The sequence below is a fragment of the Heterodontus francisci genome, chromosome 5, assembly GCF_036365525.1.
Source record: "Heterodontus francisci isolate sHetFra1 chromosome 5, sHetFra1.hap1, whole genome shotgun sequence".
Classification (NCBI taxonomy): domain Eukaryota; kingdom Metazoa; phylum Chordata; class Chondrichthyes; order Heterodontiformes; family Heterodontidae; genus Heterodontus; species Heterodontus francisci.
In genome coordinates, this window is record NC_090375.1 from 2,116,862 (window position 1) to 2,135,234 (window position 18,373).

General features: G+C 46.7%; 1 protein-coding gene across 2 annotated transcripts in view; it reads right to left on the reverse strand.

Moving 5' to 3' along the window:
* LOC137369695 (potassium voltage-gated channel subfamily H member 2-like) overlaps nt 1-18,373 on the reverse strand; it is a 465,677-nt gene that overhangs the window by 332,444 nt on the left and 114,860 nt on the right. For both annotated transcript variants that reach the window (XM_068031032.1, XM_068031033.1), the window contains 2 exons: nt 12,722-13,111; nt 11,474-11,685 (listed from right to left, as the gene is read on the reverse strand). In XM_068031032.1, coding sequence (XP_067887133.1) covers nt 11,474-11,685; nt 12,722-13,111 — 602 coding nt within the window. The remainder of the gene's footprint in view (nt 1-11,473; nt 11,686-12,721; nt 13,112-18,373) is intronic.

Below are 18,373 nucleotides of genomic sequence, written 5' to 3' on the forward strand. Positions count from 1 at the left end.
ATTCCTTGCCCTTCTCCATTACTAATCTAAAACTTATGATACGATGATCACTCTTACCCAAGTGCTCCCTCACAGACACTTGGTCCACTTGGCCCACCTCATTCCCCAGCACCAGATCCAGCAATGTCTCCTTTCTAGTTGGGTTGAGAACATTCTGATCAAGGAAGTTCCCCTAAACACATTTCAGAAAATCTTCGCCCTCTTTACCCTTTACTCTAAAATTATCCAAGTCGATATTTGGGTAATTGAATTCCCCCAGTATCACCACTCTATAGTTCTGGCACATTTCTGTGATTTCCCTGCGGATTTATTCCTCCATCTCTCACTATTTGGAGGCCTATAGAATACGCACCAGTTCTGTGATCAGACACTTTTCGCTTCTCAACTCTAACCAAATCGATTCTGTCTTTGCCTCCTCAAGGACATCCTCTCTTTCCAATATTACAATGTCTTCCTAAGCAGTACTGCCACCCCCACCTTTTTTCCTTCCCTATCTTTTCTCAACACTTTACATCCTTGTATATTAAGCACCCAGTTGTCACCATATGTAAGCCATGTTTCAATAATTGCCACGAAATCATATTCCCATGGCTATTTGTCCTTGTAGCTCACCAAAATTATTCACCACACTTTGTGTTATATACATGCATTGTAATCCTGTCTTTGTATTCTGAAAAGTCCTTCTTACTCTGCTCCTATCTAATATGGTACTACTCCCTCCTCCAGTACCATCCAACACTCACATTATGCATCTTATTGCTCTTGTCAGCTTCTATATGCTGGTGCCCATCTCCCTAACAGGCAGAAAACAGAGAGTAGGAATAAACGGGTCATTCTCGCGTTGGCAGGCTGTGTCTAATGGGGTACCGCAGGGATCAGTACTTGGGCCCCAGCTGTTCACAATATATATCAATGATTTGGATGTGGGGCCCAAATGTAATATTTCTAAGTTCTCAGATGACACAAAACTAGGTGGGAATGTGTGTTGTGAGGAAGATGCAAAGCAGCTTCAAGGGGATTTGGACAGACTTAGTGAGTGGGCAAGAACGTGGCAGATGGAATATAATGTGGAAAAATGTGAGGTTAGCCTTTCTCGCCAGAGGATTTGAGTGCAGGAATAGTGAAGTCTTGCTTCAATTGTATAGAACCTTGGTTAGACCACACCTGGAATACTGTGTGCAGTTTTGGTCCCCCTACCTTAGGAAGGATATTATTGCCATAGAGGGAGTGCAATGAAGGTTCACCAGACTTGTTCCCAGGATGGTGGGACTGTCCTATGAAGAGAGATTGGGGAAACTGGGCCTGTATTCTCTAGAGTTTCGAAGAGTGAGAGGTGATCTCATCGAAACCTACAAAATACTTTAAAGGCATAGACAGGGTCGATACAGCTAAGATGTTTCCACTGGTTGGGGAGTCTAGAACCAGGGGACACAATTTCAAAATAAAGGGGAAGCCACTTAGGACAGAGATGAGGAGAAATTTCTTTACTCAGAGGGTTGTGAATCTTTGGAATTCTCTACCCCAGAGGGCTGTGGAAGCTCAGTCATTGAGTATGCTTAAAGCAGACATTGACAGATTTCTAAATACAGATGACATAAGGTGATATGAGGATGCTGTGGGAAAAAAGGCATTGAAGTGGATGATCAGCTATGATTTTTTTAAATATTCATTCATAGGATGTGGGCGTCACTGGACAGGGCAGCATTTATTGCCCATCCCAAATTGCCCTTGAGAAGGTGGTGGTGAGCTGCCTTCTTGAACCGCTGCAGTCCATGTGGGGTAGGTACTATTGCTATTGGTAGGTTGTTGCTATTACAGAGACTTGGTTGAGGGAAGGACAGGATTGGCAGCTAAATGTTCCAGGATTTAGAAGCTTCAGGCGGGATAGAGGGGGATGTAAAAGGGGTGGGGGAGTTGAATTACTGGTTAAGGAGAATATCACAGCTGTACTGCGGGAGGACACCTCGGAGGGGTCATGCAGCGAGGCAATATGGGTGGAGCTCAGAAATAGGAAGGGTGCAGTCACGATGTTGGGGGTTTCCTACAGGCCTCCCAAGAGCCAGCGGGAGGTAGGGGAGCAGATATGTAGACAGATTTTGGAAAGATGTAAAGGTAACAGGGTTGTGGTGGTGGGTGATTTTGACTTCCCCTATATTGACTGGGACTCCCTTAGTACTCGGGGCTTGGATGGGGCAGAATTGGTGAGGAGCATCCAGGAGGGCTTCTTGAAACAGTATGTAGATAGTCCAACTAGGGTTGGGGCTGTACTGGACCTGGTATTGGGGAATGAGCCCGGCCAGGTGGTTGAAGTTTCAGTCGGGGAGCATTTCGGGAACAGTGACCATAATTCCATAAGTTTTAAGGTACTTGTGGATAAGGATAAGAGTAGTCCTCGGGTGAAGGTGCTAAATTGGGGAAAGGCTAATTATAACAATATTAGGCAGGAACTGAAGAATTTAGATTGGGGGCGGCTGTTTGCGGGTAAATCAACATCTGACATGTGGGAGTCTTTCAAATGTCAGTTGATTAGAATCCAGGACCAGCATGTTCCTGTGAGGAAGAAGGATAAATTTGGCAAGTTTCGGGAACCTTGGATAAAGGGGGGTATTGTGAGCCGAGTCAAAAAGAAAAAGGAAGCATTCGTAAGGGCTGGTAGGCTGGGAACAGACAAAGCCCTTGAGGAATATAAAGACAGTAGGAAGGAACTTAAGCAAGGAGTCAGGAGGGCTAAAAGGGGTCATGAAAAATCATTGGCAAACAGGATTAAGGAAAATCCCAAGGCTTTTTATACGTATATAAAGAGCAAGAGGGTACCAAGGGAAAGGGTTGGCCCGCTCAAGGACAGAGAAGGGAATCTATGTGTGGAGCCAGAGGAAATGGGCGAGGTACTAAATGAGTACTTTGCATCAGTATTCACCAAACAGAAGGACATGGTGGGATGATGAGCCTAGGGAAGGGAGTGTAGATAGTCTCAGTCATCTCATTATCAAAAAGGAGGTGGTGTTGGGCGTCTTGCAAAGCATTAAGGTAAATAAGTCCCCAGGGTCTGATGGGATCTACCCCAGAATACTGAGGGAGGCAAGGGAAGAAATTGCTGGGGCCTTGACAGAAATCTTTGCATCCTCATTGGCTACAGGTGAGGTCCCAGAGGACTGGAGAATAGCCAATGTTGTTCCTTTGTTTAAGAAGGGTAGCAAGGATAATCCAGGAAATTATAGGCTGGTGAGCCTTACGTCAGTGGTAGGGAAATTATTAGAGAGGATTATTCGGGACTGGATTTACTCCCATTTGGAAACAAATGAACTTATTAGCGAGAGGCAGCATGGTTTTGTGAAGGGGAGGTCGTGTCTCACTAATTTGATTGAGTTTTTTGAGGAAGTGACGAAGATGATTGATGAAGGAAGGGCAGTGGATGTTATCTATATGGACTTCAGTAACTCCTTTGACAAGGTCCCTCATGGCAGACTGATACAAAAGGTGAAGTCACACGGGATCAGAGGTGAGCTGGCAAGATGGATACAGAACTGGCTCATTCATAGAAGACAGAGGGTAACAGTGGAAAGGTGCTTTTCTGAATGGAGGGATGTGATTAGTGGTGTTCCGCAGGGATCAGTGCTGGGACCTTTGCTGTTTGTAGTATATATAAATGATTTGGAGGAAAATGGAGGTTTGATTAGTAAGTTTGCGGACGACACAAAGGTTGGTGGAGTTGCGGATAGTGATGAGGATTGTCAGAGGATACAGCAGGATATAGATCGGTTGGAGACTTGGGCGGAGAAATGGCAGATGGAGTTTAATCCGGACAAATGTGAGGTAATGCATTTTGGAAGGTCAAATGCAGGTGGGAAGTATACAGTAAATGGCAGAACCCTTAGGAGTATTGACAGGCAGAGAGATCTGGGCATACAGGTCCACAGGTCACTGAAAGTGGCAACGCAGGTGGATAAGGCAGTGAAGAAGGCATACGGCATGCTTGCCTTCATCGGTCGGGGCACAGAGTATAACAATTGGCAAGCCATGCTGCAGCTGTACAGAACTTTAGTTAGACCACACTTAGAATATTGCGTGCAATTCTGGTCGCCACACTACCAGAAGGATGTGGAGGCTTTGGAGAGGGTACAGAGGAGGTTAACCAGGATGTTGCCTGGTCTGGAGGGCATTAGCTATGAGGAGAGGTTGGAAAAATATGGATTGTTTTCACTGGAATGACGGAAGTAGAGGGGTGACATGATAGAGGTTTACAAAGTTATGAGCGGCATGGACAGAGTGGATAGTCAGAAGCTTTTTCCCAGGGTGGAAGAGTCAGTTACTAGGGGACATAGGTTAAAGGTGAGAGGGGCAAAGTTTAGAAGGGATGTGCGAGGCAAGTTCTTTTCACAGACGGTGGTGAGTGCCTGGAACTTGCTGCCGGGGGAGGTGGTGGAAGCAGGTACGATAGCGACGTTTAAGAGGCATCTTGACAAATACATGAATAGGATGGGAATAGAGGGATACGGTCCCCGGAAGTGCAGAAGGTTTTAGTTTAGGCAGGCATCAAGATCGGCGCAGGCTTGGAGGGCCGAATGGCCTGTTCCTGTGCTGTACTGTTCTTTGTACACCCACAGTGCTGTTAGGAAGGGAGTTCCAGGATTTTGATCCAGCGACAGTGAAGGAACGGCGATATAGTTCCAAGTCAGGATGGTGTATGACTTGGAGGGGAACTTGCAGGTGGTGGTGTTCCCATGCATCTGCTGCCCTTGTCCTTCCAGTTGGTAGAGGTCGTGGGTTTGGAAAGTGCTGTCGAAGGAGCCTTGGTGTGATGCTGCAGTGCATCCTGTGGATGGTACACACTGCTGCCACTGTGCGTCGGTGGTGGAGGGAGTGAATGTTTGTAGATGGGGTGCCAATCAAGCGGGATGCTTTATCCTGGATGGTGTCGAGCTTCTTGAGTGTTGTTGGAGCTGCACCCATCCAGGCAAGTGGAGAGTATTCCATCACACTCCTGACTCCTGTAGATGGTGGACAGGCTTTGGGGAGTCAGGAGGTGAGTTACTCGCCTCAGGATTCCTAGCCTCTGACCTGCTCTTGTAGCCACTGTATTTATATGGCTACTCCAGTTCAGTTTCTGGTCAATGGTAGCCCCTCGGATGTTGATATTGGGGGATTCAGTGATGGTAATGCCGTTGAATGTCAAGGGGAGATGGTTAGATTCTCTCTTGTTGGAGATGGTCATTGCCTGGCACTTGTGTGGCGCGAATGTTACTTGCCACTTATCAGCCCAAGCCTGGATATTGTCCAGGTCTTGCTGCATTTCTACATGGACTGCTTCAGCATCTGAGGAGTCACGAATGGTGCTGAACATTGTGCAATCATCAGCGTACATCCCCACTTCTGACCTTATGATTGCAGGAAACGCATTGATGAAGCAGCTGAAGATGGTTGGGCCTAGGACACTACCCTGAGGATCTCCTGCAGTGACGTCCTGGAGCTCAGTTGATTGACCTCCAACAACCACAACCATCTTCCTTTGCGCTAGGCATAACTCCAACCAGCGGAGGGTTTTCCCCCCTGATTTCCATTGACCTCAGTTTTGCTCGGGCTCCTTGATGCCATACTCGGTCAAATGCTGCCTTGATGTCAAGGGTAGTCACTTTCACCTCACCTCTTGAGTTCAGCTCTTTTGTCCATGGTTGAACCAAGGCTGTAATGAGGTCAGGTGTTGAGTGGCCCTGGCGGAACCCAAACTGAGCGTCACTGAGCAGTTTATTGCTCAGCAAGTGCCGCTTGATGGCACTGTTGATGACACCTTCCATCACTTTACTGATGATTGAGAGTAGGCTGATGGGGCGGTAATTGGCCGGGTTGGACTTGTCCTGCTCTTTGTGTACAGGACATACCTGGGCAATTTTCCACATTGCAGGGTAGATGCCAGCGCCGTTGCTGTATTGGAACAGCTTGGCAAGGGTAGTGGCAAGTTCTGGAGCATAGGTCTTCAGTACTATTGCTGGAATATTGTCAGGACCCATAGCCTTTGCAGTATCCAGTGCCTTCAGTTGTTTCTTGATATCACAGGGAGTGAATTGAATTGGCTGAAGACTAGGATCTGTGATGCTGGGGACTTCAGGAGGAAGCCGAGATGGATCATCAATTCGGCACTTCTGGCTGAAGATTGTTGCAAATGCTTCAGCCTTATCTTTCACACTGATGGTTCCCTCATCATTGAGGATGGGGATATCTGTGGAGCCACCTCCTCCAGTTAGTTGTTTAATTGTCCACCACCATTCACGGCTGAATGTGGCAGGACTGCAGAGCTTAGATCTGATCCGTTGGTTATGTGATCGCTTAGCTCTGTCTATCGCATGCTGCTTACGCAGTTTGGCACGCAGATAGTCCTGTGTTGTAGCTTCACCAGGTTGACACCTCATTTTGAGATATGCCTGGTGCTGCTCCTGGCATGCCCTCCTGCACTCTTCATTGAACCAGGTTTGGTCTCATGGCTTGATGGTAATGGTAGAGTGGGGGATATGCCGGGCCATGAGGTTACAGATTGTGGTTGAGTACAATTCTGCTGCTGCTGATGGCCCACAGCGCCTCATGGATGCCCAGTTTTGCATTGCTAGATCTGTTCGAAATCTATCCCATTTAGCACGGTGATAGTGCCACACAACACGATGGACGGTATCCTCAATGTGAAGGCGTGACTTCGTCTCCACAAGGACTGTGCGGTGGTCACTCCTACCAATACTGTCATGGACAGATGCATCTGCGGCAGGCAGATTGGTGAGGACGAGGTCAAGTATGTTTTCCCCTCGTATTGTTTCCCTCACCACCTGCCGCAGACCCAGTCAAGCAGCTATGTCCTTTAGGACCCGGCCAGCTCAGTCAGTAGTGGTGCTACCGAGCCACTCTTGGTGATGGACATTGAAGACCCCCACCCAGAGTACATTCTGTGCCCTTGCGACCCTCAGTGCTTCCTCCAAGTGGTGTTCAACATGGTGGAGTACTGAGTCATCAGCTGAGGGAGGGCAGTAGGTGGTAATCAGTAGGAGGTTTCCTTGTCCATGTTTGACCTGATGCCATGAGACTTCATGGGGTCCGGAGTCGATGTTGAGGACTCCCAAGGCAACTCCCTCCCTACTGCAGACCACTGTGCCACCACAGAAATGTGGAGGTTGTTAAGGGAGCACTTGCTGCGACTGCTGGATAGGTTTGTCCCGATGAGGAAGGGAAGGGATGGTCGGGTGAAGGAACCTTGGATGACAAGAGATGTGGAACAACTAGTCAAGAGGAAGAAGGAAGCTTACTTAAGGTTGAGGAAGCAAGGATCAGACAAGGCTCTAGAGGGTTACAAGGTAACCAGGAAGGAACTGAAGAATGGACTTAGGAGAGCTAGAAGGGGACATGAAAAAGTCTTGGCGGGTAGGATTAAGGAAAGTCCCAAGGCGTTCTACACTTATGTGAGGAACAAGAGGATGGCCAGAGTGAAGGTAGGGCAATCAGGGATAGTGGAGGGAACTTGTGCCTGGAGCCGGAGGAGGTCGGAGAGGTCCTAAATAAATACTTTGCTTCAGTATTCACTAGTGAGAGGGACCTGGTCATTTGTGAGGACAGCGTGGAACAGGCTGATATGCTCGAACAGGTTGAGGTGAAGAGGGAGGATGTGCTGGAAATTTTGAATGATATGAGGACAGATAAGTCCCCGGGGCCAGACGGGATATACCCAAGGATATTACGGGAAGCGAGGGAAGAGATTGCTGCGCCTTTGGCGATGATCTTTGCGTCCTCACTGTCCACTGGAGTAGTACCAGATGATTGGAGGGTGGCAAATGTTATTCCCTTGTTCAAGAAAGGGAATAGGGATAACCCTGGGAATTATAGACCAGTCAGTCTTACGTCGGTAGTGGGCAAATTATTGGAGAGGATTCTGAGAGACAGGATTTATGATTATTTGGAAAAGCATAGTTTGATTAGAGACAGTCAGCATGGCTTTGTGAGGGGCAGGTCATGCCTCACAAGCCTTATTGAATTCTTTGAAGATGTGACAAAACACATTGATGAAGGAAGAGCAGTGGATGTGGTGTATGTGGATTTTAGCAAGGCATTTGATAAGGTTCCCCATGGTAGGGTCATTCAGAAAGTAAGGAGGCATGGGATACAGGGAAAGTTGGCTGTCTGGATACAAAATTGGCTGGCCCATAGAAGACAGAGGGTGGTAGTAGATGGAAAGTATTCAGCCTGGAGCTCGGTGACCAGTGGTGTTCCACAGGGATCTGTTCTGGGACCTCTGCTCTTTGTGAATTTTATAAATGACTTGGATGAGGAAGTGGAAGGCTGGGTTAGTAAGTTTGCCGAAGACACGAAGGTTGATGGAGTTGTGGATAGTGTGGAAGGCTGTTGTAGGTTGCAACAGGACATTGACAGGATGCAGAGCTGGGCTGAGAAATGGCAGATGGAGTTCAACCTGGAAAAGTGTGAAGTGATTCATTTTGGAAAGTCGAATTTCAATGCGGAATACAGGCTTAAAGACAGGATTCTTGGTAGTGTGGAGGAACAGAGGGATCTTGGGGTCCATGTCCATAGATCGCTCAAAGTTGCCACCCAAGTTGATAGGGTTGTTAAGAAGGCGTATGGGGTGTTGGCTTTCATTAACAGGGGGATTGAGTTTAAGAGCCGCGAGGTTATGCTGCAGCTCTATAAGGCCCTAGTTCGACCACACTTGGAATATTGTGTTCAGTTCTGGTCGCCTCATTATCGGAAGGATGTGGAAGCTTTAGAGAGGGTGCAGAGGAGATTTACCAGGATGCTGCCTGGACTGGAGGGCATGTCCTACGAAGAAAGGTTGAGGGAGCTAGGGCTTTTCTCATTGGAGCGAAGAAGGATGAGAGGTGACTTGATAGAGGGGTACAAGATGATGAGAGGCATAGATAGAGTGCATAGTCAGAGACTTTTTCCCAGGGTGGAAAGGGCTATCACCAGGGGGCATAATTTTAAGGTGATTGGAAGAAGATTTAGGGGAGATGTCAGAGGTAGGTTCTTTACACAGAGAGTGGTGGGTGCGTGGAATGCGCTGCCAGCGGTGGTAGTAGAAGCAGATACATTAGGGACATTTAAGCGACTCTTGGATAGGTACATGGATGATAGTAGAATGAAGGGTAGGTAGTTAGTTTGATCTTAGAGTAGGTTAAAGGTTCGGCACAACATCGTGGGCCGAAGGGCCTGTACTGTGCTGTACTGTTCTATGTTCTACCTCTGCTGGGTCTGTCCTGCCGGTGGGACAGGACATACCCGGGGATGGTGATGGCAGTGTCTGGGACATTGTCTGTAAGGTATGATTTGGTGAGTATGACTATGTCAGGCTGTTGCTTGACTAGTCTGTGTGACAGCTCTCCCAATTTTAGCACAAGCCCCCAGATGTTAGTAAGGAGGACTTTGCAGGGTCGACAGGGCTGGGTTTGCCGTTGTCGTTTCCGGTGCCGAGGTCGATGCCGGGTGGTCCGTCTGGTTTCATTTCTTTTTATTGACTTCGTAGCGGTTAGGTACAACTGAGTGGCTTGCTGGGCCATTTCAGAGGGCATGTAAGAGTTAACCACATTGCTGTGGGTCTGGAGTCACATGTCGGCCAGACCAGGTAAGGACAGCAGATTTCCTTCTCTATCGGACATTAGTGAATCAGATGGGTTTTTACAACAATAGACAACGGTTTCATGGTCATCATTAGACTAGATTTTTAATTCCAGATTTATTAATTGAATTCAAATTCCACCTTCTGCTGTGGTGGGATTCGAACCCATGTCCCCAGAGAAATACCCTGTGTCTCTGGGTTACTATTCCAGTGATAATACCACTACGCCACCGCCTCCCCATATTAGAGTCTTAGAGTTATACAGCACAGAAACAGGCCCTTTGGCCCACCGTGTTTGTGCCGGCCATCGAGTACCTAACTATTCTAATCCCATTTTCCAGCACTTGGCCCGTAGCCTTGTATGCTATGGTGTTTCAAGTTCTCATCTAAGTACTTCTTAAATGTTGTGAGGGTTCCTGCCTCTGCCACCTCTTCAGGCAGTGTGTTCCAGATTCCAACCACCTCTGGGTGAAAAAATCTATCCTCAAATCCCCTCTAAACCTCCTGCCCCTGACCTTAAATCTATGGCCCCTGGTTATTGACCCCTCTGCTCAGCGGAAACTTTTCCTCCTATCTAACCTATCAATGCCCCTCATAATTTTGTATCCCTCAATCATGTCCCTCCTCATCCTCTGCTCTAAGGAAAACAACCCTCGCCTTTTCAGTCTCTCTTCATAGCTGAAATGCTCCAGCCCAGGCAACATCCTGGTGAATCTCCTCTGCACCCTCTCCAGTGCAATCACATCCTTCCTATAGTGTGGTGACCAGAACTGTACGCAGTACTCCAGCTGTGGCCTAACTAGCGTTTTATACAGCTCCATCATAACCTCCCTGCTCTTATATTCTATGCCTCGGCTAATAAAGGCAAGTATCCCCTATGCCTTCCGAACCACCTTATCTACCTGTGCTGCTGCCTTCAGTGATCTATGGACAAGTACACCAAGGTCCCTCTGACCTTCTGTACTTCCTAGGGTCCTACCATCCATTGTATATTCCCTTGTCTTGTTAGTCCTCCCAAAATACATCACCTCACACTTCTCAGGATTAAATTCCATTTGCCACAGCTCCGCCCATCTTACCAGCCCAACTATATCGTCCTTTAATCTAAGGCTTTCCTCCTCACTATTTACAACACACCAATTCACTGAGGATAAATTACTTCTCTCAAAGGGTCGTGAGTCTGTGGAATTCACTAGCCCAGAGTGCGGTGGATGCCGGGACATTGAGTAAATTTGAGGAGGACATAGACAGATTTTTTAATTAGTAATGGGTTGAAGGGTTATGGAGAACGGGCAGCAAAGTGGAGTTGAGGCTGAGATGAGAGCAGCCATGATTGTATTGAATGGCGGAGCAGGCTCGAGGGGCTGAATGGCCTACACCTGCTCCTAGTTCCTATGTTCTTATGTCCTTTTGAAGTTCTACACTATCCTCCTCACAGTTCACAATGCTTCCAAGTTTCGTATCATCTGCAAACTTTGAAATTGTGCCCTGTACACCAGGGTCTCGGTCATTAATATATATCAGGAAATGCAAGGGTCCCAACACTGACCCCTGGGGAACTCCATTACAAACCTTCCTCCAGCCCAAAAAACATCCATTAACCACTACTCTCTGTTTCCTGTCACTCAGCCAATTCCGTATCCATGTTGCTACCATCCGTTTTATTCCATGAGCTACAAATTTGCTCACAAGTCCGTTGTGTGGCACTGTCTTTTCATTGGAGTCTGTGGCAGTGTCCTGGTTTCAGTGAGTGAATAACTGATCTCTACTTATCTGGTTTGTGCTTTTGATCAAGGTGATACAGGCAGCTACCTACCGATTGCTAACCAAAGTCACAACAGCTTTGCCCCATCACAGTGACCAGCACCTTACCTGTGTGACCTTTTCTGTGACGTTATGGGTCCTCTCCTTTACTTTTGTGGGTGCAATGATCTCCTTTTCCCCCGGGGACGACAGGATGAAGTTTTCACCTTTAAAATCCACAAAGTTGAGTGTGATTTGGGGGATTTTGCCAACGGTTCGATATTTTACCAGGTCGGAGTCAGAAGTGGAATTCACCAGATTTGGAACGTGATTCACTGCCCCTAGAACCAATTCACATTGGAAAATAGCAAATGTAATTCCATTATTTCAAAAAGGTGAGAGAGAGAGAAACCAGGAAATGATCGACCTGTTAGTCAAACATCTGTTGTAGGGAAATTATTCTCATCTAATTCAGAGTGACTGAGCACTTTGAGAAATTTGAGTTGATTAGAGAGGATCAGCAGGGATTTATAAAGGAGAGGTCATCTCTAAAAAACCCAATGGAATTTCTGAGGAAGAAACTAAAGTCCTGGACTGGTGAGTGTCGACGGATGCAGTTTATGTAGATTTCCAGAAGACATTCAGCAAGGTTCCACAGAAGAGACTGCAGCTAAAATCAAAGCTGATGAATTGTAGGCAAACGACTGACCTGGTGAGGAGATTTGTGTCAGACCATTGAAGACAGAGAGTAGAGATAATACGTCTGTACTCAAAGTGGAAGGAAGTCACTAATGGTGACCCACAAGGCTCTGCGCTGGGGTCTCAGCTACTCACTGCATTTATTAACAACTTAGTACAATAGAAAGCCATACATATATCAAAGTTTATCGAAAACACAAAGATTAGGAGAGAGTAAGTAGTGCAAGACAGGAGCATGAAGGTCACGGAGTTGAAACGTTAACTCTGCTTCTCTCTACACAGATGCTGCCAGACCTGCTGAGTATTTCCAGCACTTTCTGTTTTTATTTCACATTTCCAGCATCCATAGTATTTTACTTTTATTTTGGGGTTTATGGAGTTTGGTTGTAGAACAGCCATGATCCAACTGAATGGCAGAAAATGCTGGAGGGGCCGAATGGCCGACTCCACATTCTAACAGTCAGATTCAAGTCAATCCTGTGATTTGGACTCTGAGCAGGGAGGGGGGCCCTTGGAGTGGGTGGGGTGGGGTGCAGTGGGAGTGGCAGAAACCGCAGGGGCTTTCAAGGATCCAACATCCCTCCATTGAGTAAACACAGCTCTGCGCCCCCTCCCCCACCCTCAAAGCACTGACTCTCCTCCACCCCAAAATCTCACCACGCTGCCCATAATCAGTACCTGTGCTGGAGTGCCGGATCTGGAACGTTCTATCACAATCTTCCCTCGTTGCTTCAACATCATCAAGTGAGGAGACGCGACGGAAACTGTAGAAACTGTCCTTCGATGGAGTCGCACTCCGACTCAGGCTGGACGTGGAGAGGGAGAGTTCAGGATTCAGCTGGTCTCTGTAGTGTTTCAATGAGGAGTGATCCAGAGGTCCCTCCATCTCCTCACTGTCCAGTGCAATCAGCTCCTCGGTGTGGCTCTGCTCCTCCATGACCAGAGACTCACTACTTGGCCGAGACAGTTTCAACAACCGGACATCAGGACCCTCCTGTGGCAGTGATAGCTTACCCACACTGAGCGATCGAAGGTTCGGGAGCCTCAGCTTAAAACTCCTCCTGTGGCCTGCAATATAAGACACCGAGGGGCTTTACTCCATAACCTGTCTTTTTCTTTATTTCATTCATGGGATGTGGGCGTCACTGGCCAGGCCAGCATTTATTGCCCATCCCTAATTGCCCTTGAGAAGGTGGTGGTGAGCTGCCTTCTTGAACCGCTGCAGTCCATGTGAGGTAGGTACACCCACAGTGCTGTTAGGAAGGGAGTTCCAGGATTTTGACCCAGCCACAGTGAAGGAACGGTGATATAATTCCAAGTCAGGATGGTGTGTGACTTGGAGGGGAACTTGCAGGTGGTGGTGTTCCCATGTATTTGCTGCCCTTGTCCTTCTAGTTGGTAGAGGTCGCGGGTTTGGAAGGTGCTGTCTAAGGAGCCTTGGTGCGTTGCTGCAGTGCATCTTGTAGATGGTACACACTGCTGCCACTGTGCGTCGGTGGTGGTGGGAGTGAATGTTGTGGATGGGGTGCCAATCAAGTGGGCTGCTTTGTCCTGGATGGTGTCGAGCTTCTTGAGTGTTGTTGGAGCTGCACCCATCCAGGCAAGTGGAGAGTATTCCATCACACTCCTGACTTGTTCCTTGTAGATGGTGGACAGGCTTTGGGGAGTCAGGAGGTGAGTTACTCGCCTCAGGATTCCTAACCTCTGACCTGCTCTTGTAGCCACGGTATTTATGTGGCTACTCCAGATAATGCCACTGAATGTCAAGGGTAGACGGTTAGATTCTCTCTTGTTGGAGATGGTCATTGCCTGGCACTTGTGTGGTATGAATGTTACTTGCCACTTATCAGCCCAAGCCTGGATATTGTCCAGGTCTTGCTACATTTCTACACGGACTGCTTCAGTATCTGAGGAGTCATGAATGGTGCTGAACATTGTGCAATCATCAGCGAAGATCCCCACTTCTGACCTTTATTTAGAGTAGTTTCTGGCACAGAAGGAGACCATTCGGCCAATCAAGTCCATACCAGCTCTCCACACAGCTATCCAGTCAGTCCCAATTCCCCCGCTCGATCCTTGTAGTCCTGCACGTTTATTTCCTTCAAGTGACCATCCAATTTCCTTTTGAAGTCATTAACTGTCTCCGCATCCACCACCCCTGTGGGCAGCGAGTTCCAGGTTATTACCACCCACTATGGAAAAAAGTTCTTCCTCATATTCCCCTTCAAACTCTTGCCAAAAACCTTGAATTTGTGTCCTCTTGTCATTGTACCACTAGTCAATGGAAATAGATTTCCTTTGTATACCTTATCTAAACCTGTTATAATCTGGTACACCTCTATCAAATCTCCCTTCAATCTCCTTTGGTCCAAGGAGAACAACCCCAGCTTCTCCAACTTAACCTTGTAAGTAAAACCCCTCATCTCTGAACCATTCTGGTAAATCTCCTCTGCACCCTCTCAAGGACCCTCACATCATTCCTCGAGTGTGGTGACCAGAACTGGACGCAATTCTCCAGTTGGGGCCTAACCAGAGCTTTATAAAGGTTCAGCAGACCTTCCCTGCTCAATTTGTACTCTATGCCTCCATTTATGAAGCCCATAATCCCATTTGCTTTACTAACCATTCTCTCAATATGTCCTGCCACCATCAAAGATCGATGCACATGAACCCCCAGGTCCCTCTGTCCCTGTACACTCTTTAGAACTGTGCCATTAAGTATATATTGCCTCTCATAGAATCATAGAAAGTTTAAGGCACAGAAAGAGGCCACTTGGCCCATCGTGTCTGTGCCAGCTGAAAAACGATCCACCCATTCTAATCCCTCCTTCCAGCATTTGGTCCGTAGCCCTGCAGATTACGGCACTTGAGGTGCATATCCAGACTCCTTTTGAATGAGTTGAGGGTTTCTGCCTCAACTACCCTTTCAGGCAGTGAGTTCCAGACCATCATCACCCTCTGGGTGAAAAACTGTTCCCTCAACTCCCCTTGAATTTTTCTACCAATTACTTTAAATCGATGCCCCCTCGTCACTGACCTCTCTGCTCAGGTGAATTGACCCTTCACCTCCACTCTATCTAGGCCTCTCCCTATTCCTTCTACAAAAATGCATCACCTCACACTTTTCAGTATAAAATTCCAACTGCCACCTTTCTGCTTGCTCCACCAGAGCCTATCTATCACATCAGGTGGTCACATCATTCTCACTGTTTGCAATTCCTCTAAGTTTGGTATCATCGGCACATTTTGAAATTCTACTCTGCATTCCAAGATCCAAGTCGTTTATTTTTAGCAAAAGAAAACAGTGGTCCCAGCACTGACCATTGGGGAACATCACTGTCTACCATCCTCTAATCTGAAAAACAATCATTTAACATGGCTTGCTGTTTTCTGTCCTTAAGCTAATTATTTATCCAATTAGACACTGACCCTCCTATTCTGTGAGCCCCAATTTTGTTAACCAGCCTTTTATGTGGTACTTTGTCGAAATCTTTCTTAAAATCCATATAAACAACATCCACCACTTTCCTTCATTCATCTATGTTGGCGGGGGGAAGATCATTGATGAAGCAGCTGAAGATGGTTGGGCCAAGGACACGACCCTGAGGAACTCCTGCAGTGATGTCCTGGAGCTCAGATGATTGACCTCCAACAACCACAACCATCTTCCTTTGCGCTCGGTATGACTCCAACCAGTGGAGAGTTTTCCCCCTGATTCCCATTGACCTCAGTTTTGCTCGGGCTCCTTGATGCCATACTCGGTCAAATGCTGCCTTGATGTCAAGGGCAGTCACTCTCACCTCACCTCTTCAGTTCAGTTCAGCTCTTTTGTCCATGTTTGAACCAAGGCTGTAATGAGGTCAGGAGCTGAGTGGCCCTGGCGGATCCCAAACTGAGCGTCACTGAGCAGGTTATTGCTAAGCAAGTGCCGCTTGATGTCACTGTTGATGACACCTTCCATCACTTTACTGATGATTGAGAGTAGGCTGATGGGGCGGTAACTGGTCAGGTTGGACTTGTCCTGCTTTTTGTGTACAGGACATACCTGGGCAATTTTCCACATTGCCGGACAGATGCCAGTGTTGTAGCTGTACTGGAGCAGCTTGGCTAGGGGCGCGGCAAGTTCTGGAGCACAGGTCTTCAGTACTATTGCTGGAATATTGTCAGGGCCCATAGCCTTTGCAGTATCCAGTGTCTTCAGTCGTTTTACATTATGAATTTTACATGATGTTTGAAAGTGAGGTAGTTCAATCTGAAGCCAGATTGTTAAATTTGAACAAAGGAAATGATGAAGGTATGAGGGGAAAATTGGCTGAGGTGGATTGGGAAAATACATTAAAAGGTTTGACAGTACATAGACAATGGATAGTCTTTAAAGAAATATTACATAGTTTACAGAAACTATACATTCCTTCAAAGCACAAAAATCCCAAAAGTAAAGGCAGTCAACTGTGGATAACAAAGGAAGTTAATGATGGTATAAGATTAAAAGAAAAGGCCAATAAAGTTGCCAGTTGGAGCGACACAGTGGCGCAGTGGTTAGCACCGCAGCCTCACAGCTCCAGCGACCCGGGTTCAATTCTGGGTACTGCCTGTGTGGAGGTTGCAAGTTCTCCCTGTGACCGCGTGGGTTTCCGCCGGGTGCTCCGGTTTCCTCCCACAGCCAAAGACTTGCAGGTTGATAAGTAAATTGGCCAGTGTAAATTGCCCCTCGTGTAGGTAGGTGGTAGGAGAATGGTGGGGATGTAGTAGGGAATATGGGATTAATGTAGGATTAGTATAAATGGGTGGTAGTTGGTCGGCACAGACTCGGTGGGCTGAAGGGCCTGTTTCAGTGCTGTATCTCTCTATGACTAAATAGTAAACCTGAGGATTGGGAGGATTTTAGAATACAGCAAAGGAGGATAAAGAAACTGATAAAGAAAGGGAGAGTAGAATATGAAAGTAAACTAGCAAAAGATATAAAAATGGACTGTAAAAAAGGAAAAGTTTGGCCAAGAGGATCTGGATCGGCGCAGGCTTGGAGGGCCGAAGGGCCTGTTCCTGTGCTGTAATTTTCTTTGTTCTTTGTTCGAAGACAAATGTGGGTCCATTACAGGCAGAGTCAGGAGAATTTATGATGGGGAATAGAGAAATGGCAGAGAAGCTAAATGATTATTTTGTGTCTGTCTTCACTGAGGAAGATACAAGAAATCTCCCAGAATTAAAGATCCAAGGGATTAGGGAGAATGAGGAATTGAAGGAAATTATATTAGTAAGAAGGTTGTATTGGAGAAATTAATGGGGCTGAAGGTTGATAAGTCCCCAGGACCTGATATTCTAGTAACATAGGAAGATAGGAACAGGAGTAGGCCATTCAGCCCCTCGAGCCTGTCCCACCATTCAATGAGATCATGGCTGATCTGCAGCCTAACTCCATATACCTGCCTTTGGCCCGTATCCCTTAATATCTTTGCTAAACATAAATCTATCTATCTCAGATTTAAAATTAACAACTGTTCTAGTTTCAACTGCTGTTTGTGGGAGAGAGTTCCAAACCTCTACCACCCTTTGCGTGAAGAAGTGCTTCCTAACATCTCTCCTGAACGGTCTGCTCCTAATTTTTAGATTATGCCCCTAGTTTTAGAATCTCCAACCAGTGGAAATAGTTTATCTTTATCTAGCCTGTCTTTTCCTGTTACTATCTTGAAGACTTCAATCAGATCACCCCTTAACCTTCTAAATTCTACCGAAAACAGGCCTAATTTCTGTAATCTCTCCTCGTAACTTAACCCCTGTAGTCCAGGTATCATTCTTGTAAACCTACATTGCACTCCCTCCAAGGCCAATATATCCTTCCTAAGGTGTGGTACCCAGAACTGCTCACAGTACTCCAAGTGGGGTCTAACCAGGGTTTTGTACAGCTGCAGCATAACCTCTGTGTCTTTATACTCCAATCCTCTAGATATAAAGGCTCGCATTCCATTAGCCTTTTTGATTATTTTCTGCACTTGCTCGTGGCATTTTAAAGATCTATGCACCTGAACTCCCAAGTCTCTTTAGACATCCACTGTACTTAACCTCTTCCCATTTAGAAAGTACACTGCTCTGTCCGTTTTTGGTCCAAAATGGATAATTTCACACTTGCCCGCATTGAAATCCATCTGCCACAGTTTTGCCCACTCACCTAGTCTGTCAATATCTCTTTGCAATTTTATGCTATCATCTAGACTGTCTACAATGCTGCCTAACTTTGTATCATCAGCAAATTTGGATATATGATTACTATGCCATTATCCAAGTCGTTAATGAATAATGTGAATAATTGAGGCCCCAACACAGATCCCTGTG